Here is a 25,004-nt window from a genome sequence, read left to right on the forward strand (position 1 = left end):
ATTAATAATAGGAAAGGCAAATACCTAGCTAGTGCATAGATCATGTGAGACGCAATGTTTTATTTCTGCTATATAATACATGATAACACAGATTATAAGAGATGAGATTCATGAAGTTGTATCAATCCACTAACGACTAGAAAGTCAGACTAAAAGCTCTGTGTCAACAGACTGTCAAATTGAAAGCAAGTGTCCTGGCACTGCTCAAATCCCCTCAAGGCAATGGATGGCAGGCAGACTTCTATTATGTTAATATGAATTAGTACTTCCTTGATTCTTTTTTTTGGCGGAAACATAATAAAATACTTCCACTGAGAATTCCTATGATTAAATTAGGGAATTCTTGCTATTGCTATAAGTAAAGCTGCCATTCTCACATAGAAAGAAGGAAAGAAGGGGAAGGGGAAAGAAAGACAGAAAATTACATGCCCAAATTAGAACTTCACTGAAATACAGACAGAATAAATGTAATGTTTACATGTTTTGGCACACTTACGTTGTGGTTTGTTTATTTTTTGATAGCATGTGACAACACGATACCCGCCCTTTCCACCAATGAAAATGCCTGGCCTATTATGATCAAGTTGTAATGCCAATTTCTGCCCTTTTTGTATATGAGTAGAAACACGCCTAACTTCTCTCCAAAGCAACTAACAAGAGAACTTCACATCGCAAAGTGTTGCTTTTTCTAAAAAACATACTTAAAAAATGCAACTTATTTATGAAACAATGTTAAACATTTTAATATTACCTGCAACATCACAACAAAATCAAGACTTTTATTTTCATTACCATTAGCTGCAAGCTTAATAAATAATAATAAAAAAGCCAGCAACAGAGCACACGTCTTTTTTTATTCTGTTGTCAAGTTACAACGCATCAGATATTTCCATGGCTACAAGTACCTTAAAAAAGGATTTATCTCCAAGAAACACAAGGAAAGATCAGCTGGAAAAAAAATATCCTGTGCAACTAAGCAGCCCTGGCAAAATTTTATGTTAAGGTCATTTTTATAAATATTTCCTGAAGAGATATATCATTAGTCACCATTATAAAACTTCTACAGATAATATGTTGTTTCAAGGAGTTTATTGAACTCCTAGACTCCACAATAATTTTACTCTTTGTAATTTATTTAATAAAACTGATCAAGCTTTATCAGAAATGGATGAAAACTTACTGATCTAGATCTAGAGGCTAAGTCTGCAAGATGCAGGTGGGCATAAGATATTGTTGTAGTACTAAGCAGAATCTCAGAAGAAGCTAAAATGTACTTTTCGAAAAGAAATCGAGGTGGAAAGTAAATAGAGGGCAGTTTCTATAACCATTCTTCTCTCAAGACAGCCATGACCACTAAATGCGAACAGAGATCAAGTTTTACACATTGAGTAAACTTTACAACTCATATCAAGAATGAAAACCAAAAACACTGAATTTGAATTTGGTTGTTTTCCCAGAACAAGACAGCAGCGTAGCCCGTGCCCACACTGCAAACTCACTCGCTTCTCAGTATTGCTTCTCAGCAATGACCGCTGAGATGGTCTCAGTGAGGCGATCCTTCTTCTGGGGGAATTGCCCCACATAAGTTGTAAAACCATCTGCATTTCTGTGTCTCCTGCAGAAACGCCAATAGGCAATTACAGAGTTTGCCCTCCGTGTGTTAGTCACACTTCGGCCCGGCCCCCTTGGACATTCCGGTACTCACTTCCAACCCAAAATACCGCTTAGCACGAGGAAAGCCGTTTTAGAACCGCTTCATGAAACAAGCAGGTTCCTGTTGTCCAAACAGGACGCGAAGCGGCAGAGGCCGAGGGCTGCATCGCTCTAGCAGTGTTTTCGAAGCGTGACAAGACGGCGGGTTCTCACCACGTCTCAGCGGATGAACCTAACAGCAGGGTATGACTCAGGAAAAGATACGGCGACGTAACCGAAACATCTCTCACTACTAACTGGCACCAAACTGGGAAATGAACTTTGTACCACAGAAAGGAGAGGCCCTTAGAGACACACTAAATAAAATTGACCATTATTACTGACCCTTATTATACCTTATGTGAACTTTCCTCCTTGCTTTTGTTTTCAAAAGTATCTAAAGATAGTAGGAAGGCAGATAGTGCTCCTGCTACGCGCCCAACACTTTCTTCCCATGGCCCGTAGATGGCAATGTGCTGCCTTGGAGCTCAAGCCTGTTTGCAGCATTCACTTACACCATCAGCAAACTTAACTCTAACAGGCCACCACCTCTAAAATCTTTAGTAATTTATTGCTAAATGCTTTAGTTTTTTTTTTTAAACCAACAAGTATTACTCAACGTTTCTAAGCAGGTTTGAAAATGAGATGCTGTCTCACAAACATTTAATGAAATTTAGCATGGGCTTCTGTGCTGAAGCCCTGTCTCAGCACTCTCCTGCCATATAAAGGCATGTTTAATAGATACTGCATGGAAGAGCAACCCACTTTTTACTTCATGTAGCAAACTGTTTATATACAAATGTAATAGTTTGCATTTTAGCCACGTAAACACAGCTGAGCTAAGCAATACATCCAAGATATTCTCATTACATTTACCTATAATTAAGAATGAGGAGCATCTGCTTACGTTTGAAAAACGAGGAGTGATCTCCCTAATATACACTGCGCAGGCCCCATGCTGCCCCGTGCACGCCTCGTTCACCTCATTTCACCCCTTCCCACCAACTCACCTCCCAAGAATGCTTTCTAAAATTCAAAATAGCTACTTAAGCGGTTAAAAATAAGCTTAAAGGGCATCTGCTGATATACAGCCTTCCATCACCAAAACCTGCTTCCAGCCACAGCACTTAACCCTCCTCAAGACGTGGGGAGAGGCAGCGTTTGACCGCGGCCGCCGGTAGCGTCTCTGCTTAAGCGACAGAGCTCGTGGGTCCGCTAACGCTCAGCAGCGCGAGCAAAAACCTCGCAGCTTCGGCAGGAAGAGACGGTAGCTGTGACAGGGTGAAACACTGCAGAAAAGTTATATAATGCACCGTAATAAGAAACTGGAAGCAGTCACATTCGCAATTAAGGAAAGAAAGGTTAAAGAATCTTGCGTTTTAATATGGAATCTACATATTTGACAGTGGACCAGAATAAAAATATCAGCTGTATGGAAAAACAACTGAACAGGTAATAACGTAAGTTTTTTTTTTTTTAAAATATATTTAGCACGCAAAATAGCTAAAACTCATATCATGCAAAGAAGATACTTTCTGCATTATACTGGAATTATTTCCATAACTCACCTAGTTGTGTTATTTGTGAAGCAATTAGAACTGTGTCATGAAATCTTTATATCCCACCATGGTGTGTGGATAGTTTATCCCTTCATGAGGCATTAAATTAAACTAGGTTTTAATCTTCAAAAAACAATTAAACAAATACCCTTATACTCCTGAAATTATTTAATAAATTTAAGTTTATTTGCAGCACATACTCCAAACACTATCAAAACATTAGAACAGAGAAGGTACAGAGAATGCTTCGAGAAAATTTATCAAAACTCCTTGCTTAATTTTTATCTCCCTTTGAAGTTTAGGGTAGAAAAGCGCTTTCCCTGTTTCCGGAGGTCTAAGGTTTCACCCAGAGGATGGCTGGTCCCCTAGCCCAGAATTATTACAAAATTCAGTAAATGAAGGCAGTCCTGCTATATTATATGTTCATCAGAATACGAGGTGGCCTTGTTTGCTGATCTGCAGAGCACAAAAATACAGAACAAGCCTGATCCAAGGGTCACTATTTAGAGGTGTCACATAAGGAGAACAGAATAACTAAAGAAACAAAGATTTTTGGGTAATGATAATACAAAAGCTCTATTCTTTCATGTCCAACACTGCTTACAGCAGGAGTTGTATAACATGAAGATTAAATTTGGATCACTGACTGTGTCCTCTCTAGCCAGCTGGAAGTTCAGGCTTCGCAGTCTGCTTGCTAGAACAGAACGAGCACTTCAGCTCCTGCTTTGTGTTAAGTCTGTAACATCACATAGAGCTGGATCAGGTGCTATCCTATAATTTACTTCTGGGAATTTAGTGTCTGCAGACACTGTAGTTTCACATGTCCTTAAGAATATATTTCAATACTTTTGAAACAAATAGAAACAAACTCATGATCTGTAGAGACTGAATAACTGCATAGGTGGAAGACTGTGAACTTCTTGTACAGAACTGAAGGTTTGCAAAGCAGCATAAAGATTATGCTAACATGGTGACTTCCCTCAGATTTCTAACAGAACCAAGCACCAAAGGTCAGCAGTTTTATTGATCCAGCTACAGCAAATTTACATTGAAGAACTACGTGGCAAGAAGAAAAAAAAGTAGTCAAAAATAGAGCATCTGAAAGGGAAGACTGAACGGAAAGAAGGAAGCCAGGAGAGAGGGAAGAAAGGGAAAAGACTGGAATGACAGAGCAGAGATTAAAGAGCATAAGGATTTTTTTCCTTAAGTGAGAGACATAAAATATTCTTCTACAACTATTACTTCAGAAAAGAAGATACTGTAATTGCTACTGAGATGTTATGTGAGGAAGGAAAATACTTCTTAATTGCAGATAAGCAAAATAACTCACTTAACTGAGAAAGCAGTTTCTCAGGAAGTCCACATAGCAAAAATGGTTGAGAAGCCTTTGTCTATCTTTGGCTGGAACATCTCAAAAAATAATAATAATTCTATTGTTGCTTCAAAATTCAGCCTTACAAATGGAGGAAAAATTCACCATGAAAGCACTGCACTGTCCTTACACAGTGTCTGATGAACACCCCTCTGTCGTACAGCCATATATATATTTACTTTTAAAGCTATACATAGCTATACATACTCAAAAAATACTTCAAATTCACTTTTTTTTTTTTTTTTTTTTAAAAAAAACATTGTGGCATTCAAACTACCTGAAAGTACAATGAACCAAACTGATCTTTCCAACTAATCTAGTCACCAGAACAAGTCTGAGTGCTGGTGCTAGTAGGCAGGAAAACATATTCATAACCCTATCAAAGCAACACTAGAATCGAAACTGTAACGACCGTAGGATTAAACACACACTCAAAAGATGAAAGGCAAGAAGGTTTCAGAAAATGTCTCCTGAGCTTCCACACGGCACGTTTTACCTCTACAGCGGTGGGATTCTTTTGGCATCCAAAACTGCTTATTTTCCAAGATAAACGAGCTGCCCTTTCCCCGTCAGTCGGTACTGAGGAAACGGCATGGAGGATCCTAGGGCACTGCTGCCGCTTTAGCACGCAAGCGGAGCAGTGCTCCAGCCGGAGGGGTAGCAGCGTCTGCAGAGAGGCACAGGCAGAGGTGACGCTGCTCCAGTGCACTGATTCCACGGTCAGCTAGACAACTACATCCTATTTCAAAGCTGATAGCTCCTCTGGTCACAACGTGCACACAACTGGACACTTGTCAGGTGATTATGATATGATCGTTCTCTGTATAATATCAGCTTTAAACGGAAGTGAGGGATGCCATCCAAAGCCCTTGTTGAAAGCTTTGTGCTGAGTCACCAATGGCAAATACTGTAATTTAACAGGAATACGCTATCATTTCTCACCTGGGAAGCTCCCCAGGAGCACCCTGGAAACACAGGTGTAACTGCACAAGCTGGACAGCAGGCCGAAAGGGCGTTAGGTGAACACAGAAGGCCTACGTGCAGAAGTTTTAACGGTTAACTGCACGTTTGAGCTCAATGACTTAATAAACTGTATTTCTCTATACTCTCATTAAAAGAAATAAACTCAATATTTAAAATCCCAGCTTTTCCTTTCTATCAAGGCAAGTTAAATGACGCAAGAATTGCCTCAAATCTACGGCTGCTTACATTGCTTCATTTTCACCAGCGTCCTCATCCCTCTTCGCAAGTGTCCCTTTTTTTCTTTTTTTTCCTCCACAACTCCACCTCTGCAGGCCCTCGATGCACATCACCATCAAGGGGTGATTTATTAAACACAACTTGAACACTGCATCTCTCGTGAGGATTCTGCTGCTCTGGCCGGCCAACCCGCCGATGCCCGAGGCACCGTGAAGGAAAGAAGGAACACGGGGCCAAAGGAGGCCTCTCTGGACACACAGATGCTCCAGTTGGATCCGCTCCAATCGGGTATCACCTATCCTGGGGAAGGGAGTCCAGCCAGGCTTGTACCCCCTCCATCCCATTCTCACCCACAGTTGTCACATTTCTCCTACGATTTCATCTCTGCAAGCTGCAAAACCAGCTCTGGATACGTTTGACTGCAACGGATACAGCCCCTTCCTAGTCCTGTAACAGGCCTGTACATGCTATTAAGTACCAGTCCACTTCCAAAAAACAGATGTATATGTTGGGCTCTAGTGCACTGTGAACAAAAGGAAGGCTGAAACGACAGAAAAATTCACACTGTGGCCAGCACACAGGTCCCTCTTCTCCACAGAGAGGCAGCAAGGCACCTCGAAGCAAGACTCCAAACAACGTTTTTCCCCCTTACCTGGTGCTTGGCTCAAGCAGTTTTCACTTTTTCATGTCACCTTTGAATGACCTGTCATCCACAAACCCTTCATGGCGTCTGCAAGCCAGCTGACATACACATGCAGCAGGAACTCTGAAACTAGCTTTGCCACAGCAACGTAAGCCTAATACTATAAAATAAGCTGAATGATCCCTTTGAAAGCTAACAGCTGCAGTATGGGAACACTTAACACTCTTCTCGGATCTATCAGACAGTGTCAGAGGAAGTTCGTTGTAATCCCTCAATACAAAATATGTAAACTACACTGAAACTTCCAAGAGCAGTGACATTTAGTTTAGGTTGTCAATGTTAATTTTACAATTGGGCTGTCCAAAATAACTAAGATTTGTTGAATTGAGATTTAATGAATAAAAATTAAATATATAACAAATCATATAACAAATCCCACAGTTTTTTTAATAGTATATAAGGAAGTGACTCTGCAAGAGAGTTATTTTTCCAAGTGATATGAATTTTGCAAAGAACTCAAAAGTCACTCAGCACAGCTTGTCAGGAAAGTCAAGTGCATCAAAAAGAACTTGAAAGATCTTAGGCCAAATTTTTGAGGCATTCCAAAAACAACTCTTCAAAGACTGATAGCATGGTTAAAAGTAATGACAATATTAGGGGAAAAATAATAAAAGTAGCATAAAGCTTGGTGGTCTTTGCATGTTAACCTTAATGGCTGTTGATCAGAATTCATTTAATAGTATCAAATATTTGAATCAAAGTTTTTCTCAAATCTATAATCACTAGTAATAATACACTAGTACCTAGCTTTTATTTATCTGTAAGTCATGCCATCCACTTTCTTTTCAACATTTGGTTTGGTCATTAAGCAGGTTTAACCATTCAAATTTAATCAAGTCAAAGCTGAAGTTATTAACAATTTACCATTAAAATACATAAATCTATCTTAGAGACATAAAAAATCAATACCGCAAAAATATGTAACATTTTTAAGGAGGAAAGAAGCCTTTTAGGGAGGGAGGCAAGAGGCCAAATGTAAAAAGTAATGGAGATGCAGTCCCCTAAACCTTCGCCCCCAAAAGGTTGTTCTCCATCTTCACTGCAAATGTCATTGCCTTCATTAAACCTCAGACTATATCATTCCTCTTCTTGTATTGGTAGTTTTGGGATAACAGCATTCATATCTGACTCAAAATAAGAAGCCAACAACTCCTGAATATTCTCTCCGCTATGGAATGCAGAAGGGCAGAAATTGGAAAACCTACTTGTGCAGTGGAACATAGAAAATAGCAGTGTAAGGGGAGGAGAAAAATGCTGGGAAAATAAGTCAATAAGGGCATCCTCCCTTGTGAAGGGGTTACCACTACCACCACTGTCCCAGCCACTTTCTTTGGGTAAAGCGTGTGTACCTCGGGTATACACTGCCAAGAGATACTACCAAAACTTAATTCTTCTCTAGTAATTGTTGTATGAATGCTCCTCCATACGCACTCTCTTATGAGAGTACGCAAACTGCTGCGAAGACCTTGAAGGTTCGGGAGTCGGGTCGAAAGCAAGTGCAATTTCAGACTCCGTATCTCAAGCAGTTCCTGACATCTGGCACTGCAGAAGAGCACTTAAAAGGCCAAAAATAGACACAAAGTGGGATTTAGGTGACACAGTATAGAAAGTGTGATTTAGGTTACACAGAATAGTTGCTTACTCTTGTTTTAAGCATTCTAGGCCCTCTTATAGTTAATGGAAAGTAACAGGCTTAAGGGCTTATCACCTAAAACTGATATCCAAGTCATCTTAGAAGTCCCTATTTCCCTCCATACTGGAGCTCTGGGGCACTTCAATACAGATGTCTAGTTTTAAATTTCTACATCACAGATGAACTGAATACTATCCACAGTATCTGAATATCACCTAAATTCTGGCAAGTTCAAGGTACACCGGAATACCAACATACAGGTTCAATATTTCCTAACTCATGCTCCCCAAGAAGCTGAATAAAAATGCCTAGAAGACATTAGCACTGCAGATGATTTTGACAAATCTCTTTAAAATTACTAATTTCACATAACATTTAACAAACAAAATCAGCCTTGCAGATTCAAAATTACCTTGTCTGTTTACTTCATTCTGTAGCAGCTCTTCCATTGCCTCTTCTTCAGCAATATCTAATGGAGTGTCTCCTTCACTATTTACAGCTCCTACATGTGCTCCTTGACTAATTAAATACCTGTATATAGAAAAACAAAATCAAAGTGTTTGGTAGACAAAAAGAGAAGGTGAGCTACAACGTACTAAAGCTGATGCAATAAAAGTAGTAACTGCTAGTGAACACATTGAGCAAGCATGGATTTCATGTGCAATGGATGCTTGCATGTACACAGATTATTAATAAAACCAACTATTTTATATTCTAAGTAAAAAATACATCTTTGTTTTCTACAATCCATGAACAGCTACGTCTTTTAAGCCTAAGGGCACTCTCCCTGCTCTTGAATTTGTCACAGAGATTTCCAACACATTTAAATATATGTATTTGCAAGAACTGAAAGAAGAAAATGAGTGAGAAAATGATGTACAAAACTGAACACAGCAGTATTCAGGCCGAAACACCGATTCCTGTAAGTTTCACATTATCTTATTAAGAGAGTCTCCTACAACTTCCATAGTCTGCGACACATCATCTTTCCACACGTCAAGCCTCTTGAAGTTAGTAAAACTAAGATCACCTCTGATTCTAATTATTTAGAATTCTCTGACAAAAAGTAAAGCTGTAGAGAAAAACATGGCAACATTACGAGGAACAGAAAAAGTTTGTAAGGGTCCAGAACACAGCAGATGGAAGATGCCGATCTCAAGTCATCCTCATAATCCCGCTGCCTTTCAGCTGCTGAGAGGCTGCAACATGAATAAAAGGTTCTTAAAAGTATGTTCCCATACACCCAACAGAACCCTGTGGATGGAATACATTAGGAAAAGAAGCATCTTATTACTTCTATATCCTAGAAAACAAAATAATTCCCTTCATTCTTGTTACTAGTTTATGTTCCTTCTTTCACAGCACTATGCATAAGGTTAGCTTTCAGTGCTGTGCAGGAGGAGGAGAAAAAGCCTGTACTCTGTATGATATTCAAATGTTACATGTCTAAGTGTTTTGTTATTTAAAGTACTGCTATCTCAGAAGTCAACAACCCAGACTGAGCGGAATTTATTTCTGAATTTCAGATTAAGTCTAATGGACAGTTTCCAACAAGTAAGTCATGAAAGGATTAAACTATTTCACTGCACTAAACCACGAGCCTACAAAGTCACCAAGATCCTACAGATCAATACATAGACTGCTTTTGAGTGAACAATAATTAAAGCAGCAAAACAGATTAGTCTTACACTCTCTTTCCATAACATTTCTATTTCCCTAACAAATTCAAGAGTTCATCTATTTATAGGAATCAGATCTCCCAACCGGGGACCCATTATAGTGCAAAATTATAAAAACACCTCCTATCTTGCAGAGTTTACAATTTATACCTTCCACAAACTTGAAAAAAAATGCAGAGAAATACTCAGACCTGAAGAACTAGCTATCCATTTGGTAGCAGATGTAGGAAAAATGTCTAGCACACAGGAACCAGCTAGAAAATTAATTTACTATTAACACAAACATTTTATTTCAGTATTGCCAGTTAACAGAGAGATTCCAGATTTAGGATCAGTTTTTCCTCATCTTTATTCAGTACCTGCGTACCATAAGTATTCTCCTATTCCACCCCTTCCCCCCCCGGCCTTTTTTTTTTTTTTTTTTTTTTTTTTTAACTTTTTTATAGATGTACGGTTTAAACAGCACCTGATATTAAGCCTTTGTAATTAGATCAAGAAGAGGTAAGGGCTGACAGATCACAAAATGGGAATGAATTCCCAGAAGTGTAATTGTATCTCCCGGGACATGCACCACCAGTTGCTACGCACTAGCTTTGATGGTACGTGCTGTCCTTTTTACTCCGTTTCTCTTAAAACAGGGTAGAGTTTCGGCTCTTTACTCTCTTGAGTCTGAAGAAACAACTTCTGCAGGAAAGAAATACTAATCGAAAGTAACTTCAAATTAATTTTCATTTCTCAACAACACTAGTTCTACTGTTTTAACAATTTCATAGCATTTTAGGTAACATTCTGAATAAAAGCTAGGCTGGGTGGAGGCAAGAACAAGGGAGATAAATATGTACATTAAAATAAGGAAAAATGAAGAGAGAATGTGAAAAATAATAAAATCTTACACAGTTAAGTCTTTGGACTCAAAATCAAAATTATCACTGACAAAAATACCTTTTTAAATACCCCAAATCTGTGTTCATACACTTTTCAACTTGCCTTGTCCAATTTAGATATGAAAAAAAGTCACATTCGAAAAAAGAATTGATTTTTACCTCTTTCTATCTATTTTACCTCTTTCTATCTAACACCTAGATGGTAAAACAAACGCTACTTGTGTAAGGAAAATACACATCACCCTGAAGCAGCTGCATTTCCTTCAATCAGGTCAAGGCGTTCTAGAAAAGATAAAAGGAGCAAGGCACGGAAAGAGCAGGGAATGAACCTAGGAAGACACATCAGACAATCGTTATTTAGGTGTATGAAAAACTTGATGATCCTCTAAAGTAGAACGTGAAAGAAGCAGCCACCGCTTAGGGCCCAAAATCAGATCAACAGAGCTTAGGGGATTAGTAGGACAGGAGCAGGATCCGAGTTCTTCTCTGTGGATGCTCACAGGATTTTGGTTTTGCTGGATCAAAGGAAGAAACACGTGATGCATCTGGGGCCCTGTCCTGAGTTCACAAGATGTAAAAGGATGGGAGAGGGAGGGGAAAGGATGGAGTGCAGCATCCTTCCCTGGAAAGTGCAAACACCTTGAGGGTGAGGGTCCCTTCCCTTTGGCCTCGTCGCTCAGGCCTCCCCCAGCTCCTAGCTGATCCCCCCAAACAAATTATTAATGCAACAGAGACGCTTGGAGCTCTTCTCCAGTTTAAACAAATTACTCAAATTTCACCTGTTTTAAAGATAGTCATTTAAACTTGGTAACGAAAGCAATGCTTTCGGGAGAAGAGGCCGCCTGGGCACATATTACTGCCAGAAAGGGGACAGATTTGGGGACTGGGAGGACGGGACGACTCCACGCCAGCACCACCACCAACATAAATGCCAGAAGGTCTTGTCCTTTTTTACATGTTTAAATTTTTTTTTAATTAATTTTAAATCACTTTCCAAATTGCACTCCAAAGTAAATGTTACTTGAAACCAACAGCATGACGTCAAATACAGGCATAGACGACATTTCAGTTATTCTGGCAGCCTGCGCCGAGATCTTCACATGCAAGAGATCATTGCTTTGTGCATGTATGCATGCATGCATTAAAAAAAGAACAGCCATTCATGTCTCCAAATAAAAGCAAATAACTGCCTTTTCATCTTTATTAAGCAGGTATTCCATCTCGAAATTTCATCTATTTAAGGAAATTTCATATTTTCTTTACATTCAAAACATAAACTAGCAAGAAAGAAACCATAGCTTCATCCATTCCATGTTTATTTACGGAGCTAGAGCTTTCAAGTGTTGATATGCAAGCCAAAAGCACCTCTCTAAGTTACTCCTGTGACCTGAGCACGAAGACTTGCACCCTGGGAATACCAGGAAAGATAAGACTGGACAATGAAATTCTTCCCAAGACTTCTGCCTTGACATCCCATGCACGTATATATGGGCGGGGGTAAGACTGGAAGAACAAGTTTGCTTTGGGATACCCTTGTTTTGGAAAAGTAAAAATACTTTGCTTGAAATGTGTGTTTTAGGAAACCCTGCTAGATATTCCTCAATAGCTTCTTTTAAAGTATAAACTGGAAATGAGCAACCTTGGGAAGAAATAAAAAACTATAAAGGTGTGTGGGGGGGCGGAATTTACTTTAAATAATTATTATATAACCGAGATTCTCTACCAGTGCTTTATGAAAAATGCACTTCAACAGCTTTCACATAGAGCTGGAATCTCAGTAGCTTTGAGACGATCAAGAATAAGCCTCTGAGATCACTACACTTGCACAAAACTCACAATATATCCAAGCGCTCCAGCGCTAGAAGTTAAAAATTTTATCCAAGAGCTTTGCCTACGCTTGCAATTAGAAAAATAATACTCTACAGCTGACAAAATTATTGCATAATTCTATTAACAAGATACCCACAGAGACAGTAAACTGAGGAGGACACCTCCTTTCGAAGAAGGGGGGTTACACGCAAGCCTTGCTCAGGCAGCAGCTCCTTGAGAGCCTGGGCTGTCACTGTGGTCGGCTACACAGTGGGAGTCGCGAGCAGCAGCCTGGGCGCAGGGAGCGCCGCGCCGGGCGCCCCTGAGCACGGCCCAGGAAACGGGGCACGCGTTCACGTACAAACCTTGCCCCACTTCACGGTATTGGGAAGCCAGTTTGCCAAGCCATTAGGGCTATCATCAACTGCGAGCACTGGCTGCACCTGAAGGTCACTGTGGCGGTGGCAAGCGCAAGGCTGCTGCTCTGGGCCAGCTCAGGAGCAATCACTGCCCGCGCTCTGTGCGAGAACTCCCTAAGGAAAGTAAGAGTGTTTCCAGGGAAAATAAAGAGAGCAACTTTCTAAATGTGCAGATTACTAACCAGTGTTCTCGACCTGCCAGTTTTGAAATCATCCCCATTTTGCAGGGGAGGCAAGCTTCCATTTTCCCTCCCCTTCGCCCCTCAACAGGGGCCTCTACCCGGGCGGCAGTGCAGAGCCAAAGGCGCCGAGCGAGCTGCTCTGCGCAATCAATCACACGCGGGGGGAAACCTGCCCCACAGTCACAGGACATCAAAGCAAACTTTAAAAGTTAGGCCTCTTCTGAATATATTGCCTCAGCTGCCTTCTCTGGTTTTTAGAATTACAGAACGGCATAACTGATTTGATCATGGAAAATCTCAGGACGCTTCTGAACGTGCATCTTCGTGAATTCTTCGAGTTACTATATACAAACATCAAGAAGAGATTGGCCTCAACTATCAAGTTTTCAAGCTCCATTCTAAAAATTATAATTAAAAATTTAATGCTGCTCTTTCAAATTTTCTCCATATTTTAAGCCAAAGCACGCTAAAACTGTAACACTTGATTTGGAGGATACTTTCCAGTGGTTTGACTAGCACGGGAATTTCAGTTTCTTTGATAATCCCTACAGAAGAGTGTCAGTGAACCATACCAGACTCTCACGGGAACATTACCGTGCCCTCAGCCATCAACACAAGTGGCTTTCTAAAAGTTGGGGGTTTTACCTACAGCAGAGAGAGCACTGGAGGGCAAGCAAAGAGGTAGCTACCCCCCCCATCCCATGCCTCGCTACTGCCACATTCACACTTAAACATCCTATTTGCTGGAGCAATTGATAAAGAAAAGTTGCATGTGGCAATTTTGCTGCTTTGAAGAGCCATTTTCACACCTGTAAGTGTCATTTTGCCCCACAGAAACAGGCAGCATGAGGCAGGTGCCTCATGGACACATGGCAGCACATGGGGAACGTATGACGCACCTCGAGCTGCTGCCAACTGGTGCCCAGAGGACAAGGCCCGTGTTGGGCACGAGGAGGAACCGCCTCGCTCTTCTGAGCTACAGTCTCTACAGAATTGCCCTCACTCCTCTTTCTGTACAGCAAATTACTCCTGCTGCCGTGTTTCCTCCTGATCCTATCGCAAGATGTTCTGAAGAAAACGAAGTATCCACTCCTAAGATGGGAATAAGAACCATACATGTTTTACTGGACCAAGATTACTTCGTCCTGCATAATTTTAAGACTGATATGGAAGAAACTTCAGAAACAATTAAGTTAAATTCATAAATAACTCCTATTCAGGCAGTTTTCAAAACACCATGTTGTGCTGTCAGTTCCTGTTGTGCCTCGACCATCTGTCTCTAAACACTGAGAACTGAATAAAGGCGGAGCTAAAAAAACAGGTTTCTATGACACCATTTAAATGAGAAGGATATCAAACTAGAAGTCCCATATTTGCATACTGCCAATTCCAGCTTTCCCCAGTTCACTATTGTTTGGGGACACAGCCATTCCTGAAGTTACATTTCTTTGCAAATTCCCAGACATATGCACATATCTCACAAAAACAAAGCCACCACTCCTTGTAAGTAGTAATGTTCACTCCTAGCAGCAGTTTTACCAAAATACCAGGTGAAATAAAGTGATTTGGGATTACTTAGCAAAAGCAGATAATTACTTTCACTAAAATACATGAATGTGACACTTGAAGCCAACTGATACCAACAGGAGACCCAAGGCAGCACTTAAGCTTTCTTCTTGCAGATCACTGATGCAATTGCATGTTCTTTGTTCCCGTGTACGTCACAAGATAGAAATGAACATATATTTATGTTAATTAAATATAATAAAAATATATCATTTGAAAATTTCAGATAGCTGGAGATATCTTTAAAAAACATGAATAATTAAAAAAAATCATTGAAATGCATACGGCCAAAGAATTTTAAGACAATGACATTTCCTCTTGACTTTTCACTGATCCAATGTAGAGTTCAGCAACTTTTGTTTAAATTACAGACTGATTTGCAATTTTTTTTTAAGAAATATACCATTCGATAGGTGGGAATTTTTCCAGAATGAAAATAATCCAGCTTGTTCTGATTCTCTCTTCCCAACGCCACAAGAACTTTGTACGCATCTTGGAATAGCATGGTTCAGAGATAAGAAAAAAACGCTTATTTGCTCATGGATAGAAAAAAAAAATCCTCCTAAGCAAACAATACTTCTGTTTATATTAATATATATACATATATAAATCATGTAAGCACATCTATGAAGACAACACTCTATGAACACAAATGTACCTATGAGAAACAGAGGTGCGCACATTGCTGCCTCTCCCTAGCCTGCAAGGTAACTCACCCACCCCAAGAAGTGCTGTAATTAGGATCGCATCTGTTTTCACCGTTGGTGTACAGTACTGGAGAAGAAACAGTTTTCCAATAAAGCTATGAAAAAAGACAAAAATAAGCTCTAGAAATAGTTATATGTAGGTGGCCACATAAACATCAACAGTGCAAACACTGAACAGGAAAATTTCCTACTTGGGGCATCCGAAGCGTGACCAGAGCCTCCACACCTTGCAGTATCAGTACAGAGGAAAGCCACGCGAGGGGTGGCACAGCGGTGTTTGGGTGGAGATAAACAGTGAGTCAGAACAGGAAAACAGGAAACACAAAGCAAGCTGGAGAAGCAGACGTACGCTATAACCTATTCACATAAAAAAGAGATGGAGGCAGGTATGCCAGGGTTTTCAATGTTTTCTTGTTTCAATGTTTTCTTCAACAGAAAACAAATATAAACTGAAACAACCAAAGTATTTTTGAAGTATTTTTCAACAGTTAATTTCACCATATACCTCATGAACAAAGTTTCACCCCTTTACTGGAAGTTTAAAAAAAAATTAACAAATATTTTGTGTGCTGACTAATCAAAATTTAGTGATTGTTTTCCAACCTGAGCATATGAATTTTTATAGTAAATGCTTATAAGACTTTGTACAATTTCCTTAACAAAACAAAATTCAAAAAACCTTCAATTCCTAGAGAATGAACAAAAATTTTAAGCTATCAGACCACCATGTTAAGTATGACATTGTCCAAAAACATTATCAATCTGACAATAAAAATGCACATTCTTTTTCAACCACAATTATTTTTCCCATTTTCTTCTCCAGAAAGACGAGTTTTATCTAAAATTGCTAACTCTTCTCCACTACCATTCCCAACCGTGCACATTAGACCACAAAACTGCACCCTACAGTGCAAAAATAGAGCTTACATTTGAAAAATACCTTGTGGGTTGATAGGCGCTTGCAGGAGAGTATAACTCTTCTGCAGACTCCAAGAGTGTTGGAGTCTTCCTCCAGCAGCCACATTGGTGGCATTTATAGTAGAAAAACCTAAATCATTATTGATTCTGAAAAAGCTTTTTACTGCACTGAAACGGAAAATAATCATTACATTACACAATTTATCTCTGTGTTTAGCATCTTATTATGCAATAACATAACAACCAAATCCCACATTGAGCAACACTACTGTGGTAATGCAGCTTTGGCAGCACCTGGTAGGAGTGACCTCTGCCTGACACCTCTGCAGGTGAGTATCAGCAGCTCCACTCACAGCAGCTGCTTCCCTCCATCTGACCAGTCACCCTTGAGCTTCCTTGAAAACTTATTTCTTCCAAGATAAACTCTTGCTCTTTATTAACCACTAACATTTATTACTTGTCCTCTGTAATCGACTGATTCCTTTTTCATGCTTTTCTGCTGTCCTGTCATACCTGTTTATAAACAAAAATACATGTTTATAGCTTACTGTGAGTTGCCTCCAAACAACTCTCAGCATTGTAGAACAGCCTCATATCTACAGAGATGGCTTTGCATTTACATGGATTTTAGAAGAATTCAAGCAGCTTTTATCCTGCCTCAGTAAGGGAAAGCAAGACTAGAAAAAAACACAGATACAGTCACTTGTATTGAAATGACGTGAATTGGGATATGCCACAAAACACAGAGTGGTGAAAAAAGAGAAGTAGGTGCACAAGCTTCTTCAAGGTTGCTAGAAAGTCTGCTGTGTGCTGCGGAGCAGGCTCAGACTCACATTAGACAAGAAAGTTTATGTAAAAACTGAAAGGTAAGTAAAAAATGAGATGCAAAGGAGTGACGACTTGACACCACCCATGTTTTCTCCTAGAAAACCACAATGCTAAAAAAACCCTTTACTGTGAACTATCTTTATATAACTAAATAAATACTGTATTAAATACATAAATAAATACTATATTTAGCAATACCAACAATTCCAGAGATTCCATAATCTAAAAAGAAATTTTCATCTAGCAGTTATTCCTAGGTTCATACTTGCAGCAAAAACATGTCGAAAATAGTACATTGCCACCGTACAGCTTCGCAAAAGCAAATGCCAACAGATACCAGTTTGCCAATCTTCAAGTCTCTCCATTCTTTTTTCTAACAAAATTTACACTTAAACTTGCAAATGTTTGCAAGGAGAAAAGTTTGGAGGAGAAACTTTTATGTTCCTGATAAAGGAAAAACTTTGCTTTAAAAAAGCCAGAATTATATTAGCATATTTTCTCTCCCACATCAGAAGTTACCATTATTTGGACAAACAGACAGTCTTGCAATATTTTTAAACTTTTTTTTAAGTGTTCTTCCCGAAAGCATCAAGGGAGTAAATAGAAAGGGGTTAATTGAAACCATCCTCCAAAGCCTTCAGTGACCTTTTCACAGCTTTCAGAACAAACATTCCATCTTGACCAGTATCAGCTTGTAAGCTGTCAGTCATTTCTCTGGAAAAATCATTCTTCTTTGCCTGAAAATAAATATTATTTTCCCTACTTTTACTTTGCCACATGTTTATTCCTGAAGTGTCTCTTTCTGAAGCCCTTTCCTTATATTCTGAGCCAACCTTCATGTTTAGACTTTTCTCATTTTCACTTTACTCTTCCAGGGAATCTTTCCTTTCAGTGCTTCAAGCACCACCCTGTATTTTGAGAAAACCTTTTGTTCACCTAGAAACACTTCTGTTTGTCCAAATTTCATGTTAGTTGGCCTGACATTTTATATCAGGCCACCAATCCGTCGGCCACAAATCCGAACTTCCGATCATCCTCCAGAGACCCCCTTGTGCAGGTGTCACCCTGCGTAGTCCTGCTGGACGACCAGAGCTTTAGGTAAACCCTGCATCAGGGCTTGCAGGATGTCACTCAGGCTTAATGGGCTGTTACTGAAATAGAGCCGTCTTAGCGCAAAGGCTAGTTGTGGTGACAAACGGGTTTGGTCGGGTTTGCTTAGGGCGGCTGGACGCTGGCGAAAGGGATGGGTGACAGCAGCAAGGCTGCAGTTACACGGAGGCTTCTGACAACCACCTTTGCACCTTCAGGGAAGGAGGAAAGCGGAAGCTCCGGGCAGGAAGAGACGGGGGTGAGCTGGGCGTTAGCGCAGCAGGAACAGTCCGGCTGCTGTTGGCTTCCGAAATAACTGCGTCTCTAGAACGAGGGGGAGGTTCTGAGTTCAGAAACTGGTCACTCTCAGACAGTCCAGCTCAGGCTTCAGCCTTTAAAATGTGCTAAATAAAGATGCATGTTGAAGCTCTGCTAAGTCTTGGGATCTGTATTTGTACCTATGTGTATCAGACATGCTTCCCAAACACAGAAATCACCATCCTAAGTCAGATCAAAGGTCAGTCCCTTGAGCCATCGAGCCCATCTCCACATGTTGCCTTAAGCACGTTCCCAAGGAGAATAAAAGTGGGGTCAAGCAATGCTGCTCTGTAATACTACTTGCAAGGACTTCCTGGACCAGACCTGCTTTGTATGCAGTTTGTTACCCTCAGTGAATTTCTCTTCCTTGGACTTGTCTAGTCATCTCTTGAACTCATGTGAAGTTTTGGTATTTACAGCAACACTGGGCAGACTCCTGCTCAGATGCGTTAGTCACTGCACGCAGAACCAGCTTCTTTTGTTCTGAAGGCAGCTGCAAGGGTCAAGTTGGACACTGCTCATCCTCAGACTGCAAGGACAAACCATACGACCACCAACTCCATCCACCCCCGATCTGAGAGGCCCCTCACCTCCCCTCAGCGCTTCTTTTCCAGTTTCACACAGAATCCCCTCAACACTTCCTTTCCAGCTTCACACAGAAATACTCTTCATACAGAAACCATTTAATGTTTTGGATAATCCTTGTGTTTTTAGTGACTTTTTCACTTTATTTTATTCTCATATATTACACCATATTATTCTTCAACCAGTAAGGAGGCCAAAACTGTACATTTAAGATACGAGCAAATCATGGAGGTATTCAGTATCCGTGTTAAAACCTCTTTCTGCCATTATAAAACCAATGAGTTTTTTTCTTTTCCTGATGAATTATTATCTCAGAAGTTGCACAGCTTGATCACATTTTCAACAGAGAGAACTTTCAATCTCATGACAGCCTGGGAAGCAAGGAGCAGTGGTGGTAGCTGAGCTTGGGATCCAGTTCCACTGAAAAAAATACTAGGAACCTCCTGGCAGTAACGCCCTTAGAAACAACAACAACAAAAACTGAAGGGACATTTTTGGATTGGACTTTATCCAGACTACAAAGGCCGATTTACCTATGGATTTGGTGGCTGAAATTCATAAGCTCAGTTCAGCAGAGGCCAGAAGGAAATGAGGAGCTGAACCCTGTGCGCTGCTGCAAAGATGTCAGATAAACTTCAAAGCGTTGGGAGCACTCAGGGGAAATCTTGCAGTATTTTCAAAACGCCAGTTATCAAGCAGAAATTATTAGTCATTAGGGAAGCACAGCAATTCAGCAGTGGGAAACAGATACATTTAAGAAATTAAAATAAATGGCCGCAAAAATCTGCAGCCAGTGGCTGTCGTTATTGCTAGGGAACATGCTCAGTCATACATTTGAGCAAGACCAGGGCAGTTTTGCTTCATCACTTTGAGTTTTAGTATTTAAGGAAAGAAATTTCAGGGACTTCAGAGAAAAATGGATTAAAATGAAGTGCAAACTAGAAAAAGGTTACTGCCAAGCAAATGAGCACTCTTTCAAACAACCTGACAAGGAAGGAAATGGAAATGTATTAAGGAATTGTTCACTTTAGGCCTGAACATCGTATGGGCCCATGTTCCTCAATCCAAGAAGAATTATGCTATGTATGAAGCTTCTAATACAGACAAACAACTTTCCCAGTAAACTCTTTAGTTGTTACTAGTATTATTCATTCTAAATGGAGAGTATAAAAACCTTTATCTTACTTCAAAATACTCAACTCTTTATATTTTATTTTTTACAGAAAAGTAAACTGCCAGATGAAACATCAGTCCCACGGAATTCTGTTAGTTTTGAAAAATGCTTTTCTGACATCTGTTGAAAGAAGCATGTTCTTCCATTTTGGTGAAAGAGGATTTGTATTCAAGTGCTAAAACTACTACAGCCTCTGAATTCTTGCAAGCAGGCTCAAAACAACTCAGTTACAGGGTCACAACTGGGCATAGTACAAAGTGAGCCCACAGGAAAGTAGATTTTTATCACAAATTTAATTTTTGAAAAAGAAAGGACATTTCTGCCATCTCAAATTTATTTTACAATCAATCTTGGTACAATACAAAGCACTGAGTGGTAAGAGTCAATATTTTAAAATCTCATTAAATGCCATTTTGCACTGTTTTCATTCTCTCCGGACTACTGCATTTTTGTGCTTTCTAGAAAGGAATTTGTTCATTCCCAGAAAATGAAACACATAGCTTTGCAGCTGCCGAGAAATACAATCACATAAAAAGATTTCATGATCGCCACCCAACTAGTTTTACAAGATTTGTTAATGCTTCAGTAAACTTAAGGTCCTGCCCCAAAAATAACATCTTAAAAATAAACACAAAAAATGCTGTTTAATTCTTCTTGCATTAAAACGTGTTATAGCTTTTCTAAGCATTTGATTCTAATGTTTGAATCTATGCTAACGCAATGGTGGGGAAGGGGGAGAACCTCCTTCATGTAGAGACTTCTGTATATATGAAAAATATCAGGGGAAAAAAATGAAAACTAGTGAAAACAGAAAATAGAATATTACACAAAAATCCACCTGTTCCGGCAACACCAAAGAATTTTCTTTTAAAATATCTCCACAATATGGTCACGTGAGTTAACGTACAAGTCCTCGTAAAGTGAAGAACACTAAAACTTAAGTGGGCAATTCTTAAATTGAACTATGTAAAGAATTTCCAGTAAGCTGAAGCTGAAGCACTCTCAGCCTTTGTAGATCTCCGAAATAACAACCAAGACAAGGAGCAGTTGCCTTCCACAGTGAAGTTCTTGCTTGTACAGCACAATCCTCTACCTGCAACCAGCTGATATTTTTTTTTTTAAAACAAATTACATTTTCTGGCTCTGTTTTGCATGAAGTAATATCATTTTTATACATTTACATATACAAATACTAAAAAAAAAAAAATGTGTTCAAGAGAGGAAGACTGTTCCAAAGTAACAAAAAACTGAAATGGGACAGAAGATGCTGTATGGCTGTATGTCTTGGGCAAAGAACAGGGGCTGACAGGGACCAACCCGCAGTGAGAAGCCCCTGGCTGGGCAATAACGTTTGAAATTAAATATACAGACCCACACAACACCAACACACAGTCCCCTCGGCTTTCCAAGAAAGCTGCTTTCACACTAAGGCAGATGTTGCACCCTGTGTGTACTATGGGCCAAATAAAAATCAAACTTGTAACTTCCAGTGATTTATTATATCATCCTTCTCCCCCAGTTTTGCCCGAGTTGCAAACTTTGCTGTCAATTTTATAAGTTATCAGAAGCTGAGATCCTGGGCAAGTAATTATGAGAAAATCCCAACTTCATGGGCCACTGCTCCATTCAGGTCAGGTTACTCTTTTCTCTATCTGGAAATCAGATTCAATAGCTCATCTTCAAAACTCCTCACATTCTATAACGCTGTTTGTCCAACTACAAAACTAGCTTCCTCATCACTTCATTCTGTGAGTAGGAGAAAACGAACAGTGTTATAATCCAATAATCTCATTTCTTTAACATATATTTAGAGAAAATACATAGATAAATTCTGTGAAAACACAGAGGGAATGAAAAAGACTTCAGTAATGTTATAGACCTGATAAGCTTAAGTCAATATGAAAGTCAATATGAAAAAAAAATCTTGTCGACAAGGGAATACATCATTTTTATTTCCCTGAACGTCTGCCTACATTAAGCTGCAATGCCAAAACAAAAACCTCTCCCCCCTGCCCCCCTTCAAGTGCACCACCTATCTTGGAAAAATGCAGGTGTTTTACCTCTGTTGAACTGCAGGAAGGCTTGTGTTACCTCAGCGTGTAGGGAAATTCTCTGCACAGTATGACCAAAACGTTAACACTTTCAGTGTACAGGCAAAACAGGTTGTAGTACGTGTATACATATATAGTATGTGTGTATATATATATATATATATATACACCTGCACAGTGTAAAAAGGTACATTACAGAAGTTAGCAATGACCCAGTATCCTGGTTATAAAACAGACACACAAAACACTTCACCCTCAGAACCATAATTTTCCCACTGAAAACAATACTGAAAACGGTCTCCAGAATTTTTCGTTCCCATGCAAGTCAAACAATCATATATTTCATAGCTGTAGGACAGACCCTCAATTAACTACCCCCTGAGTTTGTAATTTCCATGTAAAAACACTGAAATTGTTAATGCTACCATTAATTGTTGATAAAACACTACCTTATATTTTCTCCAAGTCTTATACTGGACCAGACTTTACACACAGTACAGTAGAATTAGTGAAATCTATGTTTACCCAAAGGTATGTTGGAGAAATACTACAGAATGTCTTTACTGCAAAAACAGCATGCTGAAAACCTGAACATCCACATGTAGACAGTAAAAAATACACATCACACATTTTCTCTAATCAATCATTAGTTCAAGACAGACAACTTCTGGGAATTATTGATTTTAGCACATCTTCAGTGGCCCACAAGCAAATTCAAGGATATCTCCAAAACCAGCCATAGAATTAAGCACTGAGTAAGCTTTACTTCATATTTTACTACTAATACTATCTAACTTCAGCCATATGTGTTTGTTCCACAGCCAAAGTAGTTAGCTGAAGTCACTAATTTATACCACACCTGGAAAAAAAAGTATCAAGTCTGCAAATCAAATTACAAAAATCAATTTCCCACATATAAACCTAACTCTGCATGATGTCTCAGGCCACTAGTAAAACGCAAATCTGAACTTCCGCCCCCCAGAATAACCATCTCTCTGTAGAAGAAAATATCAAAAAAAATCATCTGAGTCATGAAGAACATTCTTAAACGTTTATACATTGTAAATAGAGAAGATCCAGCATTAGAGAGATAAGAAAATGCAATGCATGAGCAGCTATAGACTCAGCACACTTCATAACTAGAACACTATGAAAAAAAGCATTTGTTTCACAAGTTGCCCAAAGAGCACCCAGAAATGAACAAATGTCATCTTTTAAGAATGTCATCTGCTTGCGATGCCCCTCCAACAACATATTAGCAAAATACATATATTTTAAATATAGAGGAAAAAGCCTTACTCTGCTATATCAAGATATCCACAGGAAGCAGCTGCATGGAGAGGTATCCAGCCTTCGTTATCTGGTTGATTAATATTTGCTCCATTTTCCACCAGAAATTTCACCATATCTACGTTATCGTCTATACAGGCCTATAAGGAAAGAAAGACAGAAGAGGTAAGTTCACATTAAAGTTGTTCTTTCAATACTGTGCATTCTTAAGAAACATTTTCAGGAAAAAAAAAAAAAAAAAAAAGTGTTTTCAGGCATGATAAGGCAGCAAGGTTTGTTGGGATCTGACTGGAAAAGAGGCCAATTTGGGAGAAGAGCAGTAGATATTACAAGTTTGTTAAATAAATAAATATATAAATAAACACTTAAGTGAAAGAATGCAAGCAAAGAGTTTAAGAAGGCCAGCAAGTGCTTTCCTCCACGGGCTCTGTTTTCAGCCAAACCGCTTGCAGCAGTGCCTGCGGCCTGCCCTCCCGCTCCCTCAGCGGAGCCCCCAGGCGGCAGGCCCCGCTCCGCCAGCTGAGCTGCCGCTCCAGCTGCCAGCGCTCTGGTTGCGCCGCACGCTGGTGCTTGGTGTTTGAACCGAGGCGGGCAGCAGCTGGCTCATGGTTTATAGTATCGCTGCTCAGAGCGGGCGGTTGGGATGGGGCAGCCCAGCTGCCCCTCGAGGACACCCTGCCGGACCCTCCTGCCGAGCTCTCTGCCATCACACGCCTCATCACAGCCTGTCAATCCCTGCTGCTTGTAAGCTTACTCGGGCATGGATTCGGCGCGCCGCAGAGATAGTGTCTTTGGTGCCCACACTATATATACGGTGTCTGTCTTAATTACACAGCAGTGGTGCAGACGCGGGGCCGCCGCCACTCTCCGGCTCTGCCTCCTGCCTATTTTGCCTTTCTCCGCTGCGTTTCAGTATTTTTCTCACAGGGTGCTCGGCGTGTTTTCTTGCCAACTTCCAGACAGCTGCCCTTAAAAGGGCAGAGTACAACACGGCGAGAAGTCCCTCTGCGCTGCAGGCCCGAGAGGCCTCCGAACAGTCAGACCCCACACGACTGGCGTTAATTTTTGAGCTTAACGTGACAACAATGCTGCGGAGTCAGAGGGCTGGAATAGAAACTTAAATTGCCGGCTCCTACGTCCTTCCAGGGGATTATTCCTCGACTCAAATGCAAGGCACAGAGTTTACTTTTTAGAATACTTCCACGGAGATAAAGACTGAAAATTACATCCCATTCCACTACTGCAAATACCTCGCTGTGCCTTAGTTAAGCAGCTGAGCCTTCCAAGAAGGCCTTGGGAACTTTCCTCCCTCCTGATACTTCCATGGTCACCCGTGCAGCGCAGAG

At 40.1% G+C, this 25,004-nt stretch overlaps 1 protein-coding gene across 4 annotated transcripts in view; it reads right to left on the reverse strand.

Moving 5' to 3' along the window:
- PPP1R12A (protein phosphatase 1 regulatory subunit 12A) overlaps nt 1-25,004 on the reverse strand; it is a 110,750-nt gene that overhangs the window by 48,349 nt on the left and 37,397 nt on the right. For all 4 annotated transcript variants that reach the window (XM_088531210.1, XM_088531208.1, XM_088531207.1 and 1 more), the window contains exons 2-3: nt 23,668-23,798; nt 8,572-8,690 (exon numbers count right to left, since the gene is read on the reverse strand). In XM_088531210.1, the coding sequence (XP_088387336.1) occupies nt 8,572-8,690; nt 23,668-23,798 (250 nt within the window). The remainder of the gene's footprint in view (nt 1-8,571; nt 8,691-23,667; nt 23,799-25,004) is intronic.

Source organism: Tinamus guttatus, unplaced genomic scaffold (assembly GCF_059628265.1).
Source record: "Tinamus guttatus ecotype Peru unplaced genomic scaffold, ASM5962826v1 Tinamus_guttatus_pri_ptg000399l, whole genome shotgun sequence".
In the NCBI taxonomy this organism is placed as follows: Eukaryota; Metazoa; Chordata; class Aves; order Tinamiformes; family Tinamidae; genus Tinamus; species Tinamus guttatus.